Consider the following 8,227-nt stretch of genomic DNA (forward strand, 5'->3'; position numbering starts at 1 on the left):
GGGTGTAGGCCCAACCCTTGGGAGCCAGGCCCAGCCAATCAGAATGAGATTTTCCCCACAAAAGCGCTTTATTACACAGAAATACTCCTCAGTTTCATCAGCTGTCCAGGTGACTGGTCTCAGACAATCCCGCAGGTGAAGAAGCCGGATGTGGAGGCCCTGGGCTGGTGTGATTGCACGTGGTCTGCGGTTGTGAGGCCCGGTTGTACGTACTGCCAAATTCTCTAAAACGACGTTGGAGGACATTCCCGCAGTTAGCATGCCAATTGCACACTCCCTCAAAACTTGAGACATCTTAGGCCCAGCACAAGGTGCACCTGTGCAATGATCATGCTGTTTAATCACCTTCCTGATTTGTCACACCTGTCAGGTGGACAGATTACCTTGGCAAAGAAGAAATGCTCACTAACAGGGATGTAAACAAATGTTGTGCACAAAACTTGAGTAATAAGCTTTTTGTGCAAAATGGAACATTTCTGGGATCTTTTCAGCTCATGAAACATGGGGCAAACACTTTACATGTCATGTTTTATATTTTTGTTCAGTATATTTACATGATTTATAAATTGTACAGATAAAAAATCTTGTCAACTTTCTGTGAACAAGAAACAGGAGCAAGGCCACTAAAAGTAAGCTATAAAGGGGAAGGCAAAAGCTCAGGTTCTCCCCCAGTGTCTATAAACACTGGCTTTTGGATATGAAATACCCCTACCTGGACAAAATACCATTCAATTCACTAGCAACACATTTTTTGTATGGACATGATGTTTTAGGAAATATAGGAATACATGTGACACTGCATAATGACGTTTGTAGTGAGGTGTTTTGTAGAAGTAGTGATGAGCCTCCCGATGTTCCTAATGTCTATCACGTTTCCTCTCCACAACTCTTCTTTGGCACATGCGATAATCTCTACGATAAGGAAACATCCAGACAATAGTCACACTAACATACACAAATACAGATGGACCAGCAGCATTAAGTTAATGCAGGACACATTATACATTCTGTAGAAGAGACATCCCTATGTCACTCGTGAAGCCGTCTGCGAAACCCTCTCCTTCGACCAGGGTGGGCCTCTTGTTGCACATGGGGCACAGTTTGTTCCTCTCCTGTGAGGCTCTCATCCAGACGATGAGGTTCCAGCGCTGGCCAGAGGAGATGGGCAGGGCACCGTGCATGTGTTGTCCTCTGTGGAGGATACCCTCCGTCACTTTGTGCTCTACTTCTGTACATGCTGTCTCACTCAGAGGCACCTGCAGGGGCAGCAAAAACACCATCAGCAACTGAGCCACACTAGACTAACAATGAGAATGTTTACTAAAGTGCTGTGGTGACTTTTGTTCATGCAACTAATAAATCGGTGCGATTTCACAACCTAAAATGTAACAGTGTGTAACCTGTGTGTAACCTGGCATGGTTTTTAAACCACAGTGTGTGTGGAATTAATGAGAGATAGTATGAGTATGAATCTAAAACAAGAGCACAGCTCCATTTGTTATTTCATTCTATATAACACTATTGTGTTATCACACTTCCCCATCTGGCTCTAACGAGGCACCTGTCTCATGTCACCAAAGTAGAGATTCCCCTCCGTGAACTCTTTCCCCAGAGACACGTTGAGAGTGACCTCTGCGTTGTCGTAGTGGTAGCTGAGGTCCAAGTCTTCATGCATGTCATATTTCACCATGAAGGCCTTGTGGCTGTCCAGGTAGCATCCCCCACAGTCATGGTAGAGCAGAGATGTGAGAGGCTGCAGATACTGCTCACGGAGAGGGATGATGAAGCCTTCGTCAAACCCTAACTCGTTCAGGAGGATCTGTGTGGACAAAAGAACATCACCAACAAAAGGAACATGAGTTACCACAGGTAACACTTGATACATTGAGCATTTTGCCTGAAGTCTCCAAATCTAATATTCTACAGATTTCTCTCATATATAAGAGGACGTGTACCCCATAGTTATTCATGGTATTCGGTCTGCCCTTGGGCGATCTAGATTGTTCAAAGTGTTCCATCTCTTCTATCAGCTCATCACAGAAGATTTTCTTGAACACAGGAAAGCGGAAGACCCTTCCCGCTTTAGAAAATAAAAAATAATGAGTTAGGCCCTAATGTGGACAATGGAATAAAAATGTCTATGAAGTTGAACAGTCATGACAGGCACCACCTATGTCAAATATGAACTCTAAGGAAAACTCACCTGCTTCTGTCTGCATTAAACTCAACAGTCCCTCTTTACTGGCCTCATCACTTCGACAATAATCCACCATCTGTTTAAACTCTGGGGCCATATAGGACTCCTAAAGAGATAGACAATCTAAGTAAATTACACTGTACAGTAATACCACAGATCAAAGGGTTAATTAACAGTATCTGTGTATGGATTTGAAGATTGCAGTATTGTATGATTCCTACATGGAGATGGTAGACATGGTCATGGAGTGGTTTATAAATCTCCTTAATGGCTGCAGCTCTCTCAGCTGACTTCACACCAAGGCTCCTGCGCCTTTCAACTTCTTTCTCAATCTAGATAAGAAACATTCAACCCATACATTAAAATATAATGATAATTCAGTCCGATTTTCACAAAATACTCAAAATACATGGGTCTACTTGCCTTTTTCAGGAGGTCCTTGAATTCTGTGTCAGTAGAGCAGCCAAGATTTCTTAACACCTGGAATGTAAACAGAAGTAAGGTAACTAACTTTACACGTATCTAACAAGACGTGACAACCTTCTGTAGATCTACTGCCTAGCTAGGCCAGATACCCACCGCTTGATAATCAGATCTAAACTGGTGCTCGGATAGAAATCTGACATGAAGTTTGAACTCCTCGAGGAAAACATTGTCAGTGCTAAAACAACTACAAGTGTAAAATGTTGCCTTGGAATCCTTGTCGTGTTGCATGACTTGTCATATAAAGATAATACAAATCAACGTATTACGGGACAATTCATAATAATATTGGCTAATATAGCAGTTAAACGTTGGGGATTTTGCCCACGGAACTGTAGTTGTTTGTTGTGATCCAACTATGTTATGTGTCCGATGTGAAATGATACTCTCAGCATTTAGTTTCCATGATTTGTAATCAACAAAAGAGCTCAAACAGAGACACATTGCTGTATATAAAATAATCAAATATCAAACGGCACTCTATTATTTAAATATGTGGCCATTTTTCTATCTGTTTGTGTAAAATGGATTCAAGAGGAAAGGTAAACTTCGAGTTGCGTTTCCGGGTCCGTCAACATAAATCGTCCGTTCGCAGAATACTAAGGAAACATACGAATCTCTCATCCGTTGATTCATTATTTATTTGTTATTTTGTCATGTTAATATTTGCTTGCTCGTACATCGGTTTCTCCTTGTAATATGTCATTTGGCTCGCATATTTACAGTGGTTTTATGTCCCTTTTTAGCTGTTGAGATGTTGAGTGTGGATTCGTTGCAAGTGGTGGCTGAAGAGGAGGTGGTGGAGTCGAGCTCAAACCGACTGGGTGACATCTACACGTTTGTGGCCGAGGGCTGCTACCCCCAGACTATGAATCCTATACGAAAGAAGAATCTCAAAAGATATGCTCAGAAATTCATAATTGATGGTAAGAGAGTGAATAGATAACAAATAACAACAAGAACATTCTTAATGGGTAGAGGGCGGTTGAAATGTGTGTTGTTGACTAGAATAGCATCTCTTTCTAATTGCATGTTGTCTGTGTGGTTTTGTTGTTCTAGAGGGTCGACTGTATTATGTGGGGCCCAAGAAGGAAGAGAAGCGAGAGGTGGTGATTGAAGCGGAGCGTAAGAGGCATATATTCCTAGAGTGCCACTTCAATGACATCGGTCATCACTTGGGACAAAAGAAGACTGTTCACAAGATCCAAAGCAAGTATTACTGGCTGGGTATTGTGAAGGACGTCGTGGACTGGGTATGTGCGTCTCTTTGGACTTCAGTGTAATGCAATAATACAACTTGGAGGCATATCATTCATTTATTCTTCTTACAAATTGTGTTTGTGCATTTGTCTGCCTTAGATCAAGGTATGTGAAACCTGTCAACACACGGAGAGGAACAAAAACATGACAAGGACTGTTCGGCCAATCAAAGTGGAAGCCCCCTGGGAAATTCTAGGGATTGATATATTTGGTAAATAAACTCTCAGGAAAATTCAACTACTCATCTAGTGTAACTGGTGTAAAATGACTAGCTAGTTAGCTGTGCACGGTAGTAGTAGCGTTTCAATTGGTGTCGTCACTTGAGCTGAGAAATTGAAGTAGTTGTTTCCCTGTTTCCCGCGGCTTATGTGGAGCGATTGGTGATGATGCTTTGTGGGAGGCAGTTGTCGATGTGGTGAGAGGGTACCTGGTTCAAGCCGAGGGTGTGGCGAGGAGAGGGACAGAAGAAACACTATTACACTAGTCTCAGAACAATAGATAAAGAGTTCAAATGTTTGTCTGACTTTGTTGAATTTGTTCTTCTTTAGAAGAAAAGGAAAAGCCACACACTAATAGCGCCGATGGCAAATGAAATATGGCAATATTTTGACAGCAAGCTGTCTTCATGTCAAGCACTGCAGGTCACCAGTGTATATAGGTTTCCATTGGACACACGCAGGTGTTTGCAATCATGGCTGGCTATGGCATGACATCATTGGTCAATTTACACATAACAATAATATCGAGAAAAGCATGAATGGATACACAATGATCGTAGCCTACAGTTACATCATAAGTAGCCTAGAGTACACAATTTAATTTACAATCAATGGAAAAATCACAAATAGCCTACATCATAAAAAGCGTATACAATTTTATTTCAAATAGACAGAAAAATCACAGGAGTTTCTGATCAAACTCAATGTTCAGACCAAAGGAAGCGAGGGTCTTTAAATTAAAGAATTGGTTCTTCTTTTCACCAGGACCCTTCCCAGAAACCCAGCAAGGTAATTCAAGTGTGGTAATCGTCACAGATTACTTCAGCAAGTGGGTGGAGGCATTCCCCATTCAAAAGAGAGATTGCCTCTCTGTTGCCAGATGTATTTCTACATCCATTTACAGGTAGCCTAATTAAACACACACACATTTCAGTACTAATTTGAATATTATCTGCAAGATACAACAATCATCAACAACATGAGTGGACATGAGATGGCGCTCAATCACCATATTTTTCCCCCCCTACCAGGTTTGGGGCAGCAAAAACAATTATCTCCACACAAAGCGTTGACTTTTGTGATGAGGTGAGAAATGATTAGCCTGTGTCTATTTACAAACTTAACAAAGTGGATAGGCCGATATCAACATTTCTCCCGTAATGTTACTTCCAGGTGACCAAGCACCTGTGTGACAGGTGGAACATAGTGCAGAGTGTGTCTGCTGTGGAGCTGAACCCGCTACACGACCGCAGCAGTGGCCTACTGAAGGAGGCCATCACTCAGGTGGTGGCAGAGAAGCGGGCAGAGTGGGACGATTTCCTGGACCCTGTTTTATATCTGTTTAGGATGACCATCGACCCCACAACCAAGTTCACACCCTATTCACTCATGTTCAGCAAGGAAGCCATTTTGCCCAGTGAGGTGATATGTTTTTTTCGTGTCACTTTGTTTGGTTTAAAAAGGCATCAAATTGTGTTATTACTATGTAATTGTTCATGTTTAGTTACTAATTTTCGTTTTCTTTTGTCAAGACAAAAGCTGCTCCTTTCATTTACGACCAAGATACGGATTTGTATCACTCAAAGAAAGAGGCCTCTGCTTGTATGACAGTCATGCAGGAGCAGCAGATCTCTGTCAAGCAGCTGGTGAGTTTGAATTGGAAATGCAATATCTTCACTTTTGGGAGATGCTGTGCTACACCACTGAAGAGAGCCCGGTGAGCTTGTTTCACCGGGACTGCCACTTAATTTCTACTTCACTGCTGACTTACTTGACTTCAACCCTCTTGCTCTTTGGGAAGCATAGTTCATCAGGAAATACTGTAGGTCATGTGTGATATTCCCATGTGAGCTTTCTCTGGATTCCATTGGAAATGGTAAATAATTGTTTGTGTTTACAGGTGATCGCCAACATGAATGCGGCCTACAAACAGGAGAAGAAGAATGCCAAGAGAAGATCTCGGAACATGCCCTCCATCACTTTCAAAGTCACCGACCCTATGTTTTGCTCGGGAGAGTCACCCTCCCAGAAGAAACTGAAACCGAGCATTTACTTGTCTTTCCCTGTAGAAACAGTCCTCACCACTAAGCAAAGCTGCTCTGATGACAAAAAGAGTGACTTGGAGTACCCCCTGGTTTCTGATGTTCATTGAGGCCTGCTATGCTGGGGTTATGGTATACAGGGTACAGAATTGAGACTTATACAGTGACTGTATTGATGGCTCAACTATTTGGCTCGCTTCAGTGCTGCGATGGAGACATTATGTCCACATAGCTAAGCAGCCTCACCTCCGAGAGAAGATTGGTAAACATAGAGGCACCAACATCAAGAATCCTGACCAAAAATATTTATGAATTATTGGGTTGGTCACGTGTCCAAATACATAGGATCTCTCTAGCAGTGCCTGATGGATTTGTGGTCTTGTCATTGCTATTGTGACGCCTGTAGGTGCTAAAGGCCAATTTGTTTTCAGCAAGAGGTGAACGAAATTAATACTTTTACACTAGATAATGTAGAATACACCTGGATCTCCACCTCTGTTCAAAATCGGATATGAGGTCGCATTGATGTCATGGAGCAGTGCACTTGGAGCCAGCATCAGTTTTTTTGGGGGCCCACACTTGGGATACCTCATATCCACAATCAGTCATTCATGAATACTTTGAATGTCGGCTCTGCTACATGCTTTAGGGAAGAAACGTTATTCATTGGTTTGGGTCCATATCAAATGATGGCTTAAAAGTTTATTGCTGTGCATGGATCAAAATTCCCCGTAGGCCCCACATTCTACTGAATAATCTTTGAATAGGGACATCACCACACAACAAAGTCTTGTTAACAGACTCAGTACCCCTAAAGTGATAAATATGACTTTCACATGGAAGTTATGAATCACTTAATGCACATTGTAATAAATAAATGCAACAGTTCTCCTATGTTTTTCCAAATGATCTCTGTCGTACATACAAAACACACACACAATCTCTGAGACCCTTTGAATAAACCTCATAATAATACACTGTATGGCTCTGGCTATTTAGTCCTGTTGACGAGACTCACGTGATTTAGCGCAGGGAGCACGGTGTTAGAAGGACTCCGAAATACTGGCTCTCTGGATTGCCCCGACAGTTCCGTCCTGGGATGATCTTGTAGGAGGAGCCTCGCACACCATTTATATTACCGGTTTCCATATACATTGCATAATGGATCACCAGTGCAGCTCAAGTGCAAACCGATATGAACTCAGAATGCGACAGAGTGGCGAGACGGCCATGTCGCCTAAAATATAATAAATTACTGTATCAAGGAAAGCTGTAAAGTGATCGAACATCCGAGAGGAGATAAGAGCGCCGCACGGTAGGTCAATGTGATACAGTAACCTTGTCGAAACCTGATGTCACGGGTGCATTTGTGATCATTGATCACGGAAGGCATTTATACTGAACAAAATATAAACGCAACATGCAACAATTTCAAAGATTTTACTGAGTTACAGTTCATATGAGGACATCCGTCAATTTTAATACATTCATTAGGCCCTTATCTGGGGATTGCACATACCTGGCAATACAGATATGCATCTGTCGGCCACAGATACCTTTAAAAGAATGGGCCTCACTATGGGCCTAAGGATTTAGTCACGGTATTTCTGTGCATTCAAATTGTCATCGATAAAGTGCAATTGTGTTCGTTGTCTGTAGTTTATCCCTGCCCATTCCATAACCCCACTGCCACCATGAGGCACTCTGTTCACAATGTTGACATCAGCAAACCATAAGCCACATGATGCCATACATGTGGTCTGTGGGTGTGAGGCAGGTTGGACATACTGCACAATTCACATAGGAGGTGGCTTATGGTAGAGAAATTAACAGTAAATTATCAGTTAAGAACAAATTCTTAATTTCAATGACAGCCAGTGGGTTAACTGCCCTATCAGATGGATGGATTATCTTGGCAAATGAGAAATGCTCACTAACAGGGATGTAAACAAATTTGTGCGCCAAATTTGAGAGAAATAAGCTTCTTGTGCGTATGGAACATTAATAGGATTTTTATTTCAGCATAT

At 42.0% G+C, this 8,227-nt stretch overlaps 1 protein-coding gene across 1 annotated transcript; it reads right to left on the bottom strand.

Annotated features, from left to right (window-relative positions):
* Nucleotides 1-478: 478 nt before the first annotated feature.
* ogfod2 (2-oxoglutarate and iron-dependent oxygenase domain containing 2) lies at nucleotides 479-3,026 on the bottom strand. Its single transcript, XM_039002874.1, has 7 exons — nucleotides 2,777-3,026; nucleotides 2,621-2,677; nucleotides 2,419-2,529; nucleotides 2,204-2,303; nucleotides 1,956-2,080; nucleotides 1,562-1,819; nucleotides 479-1,256 (listed from the first exon to the last, which is right to left on the bottom strand). Exons 1-7 carry the CDS (start codon nucleotides 2,909-2,911, stop codon nucleotides 999-1,001), a joined length of 1,044 nt encoding a protein of 347 aa, XP_038858802.1. The 5' UTR covers nucleotides 2,912-3,026; the 3' UTR covers nucleotides 479-998.
* Between the last annotated feature and the right edge of the window lie 5,201 nt (nucleotides 3,027-8,227).

This window comes from Salvelinus namaycush, chromosome 1 (assembly GCF_016432855.1).
Source record: "Salvelinus namaycush isolate Seneca chromosome 1, SaNama_1.0, whole genome shotgun sequence".
Classification (NCBI taxonomy): Eukaryota; Metazoa; Chordata; class Actinopteri; order Salmoniformes; family Salmonidae; genus Salvelinus; species Salvelinus namaycush.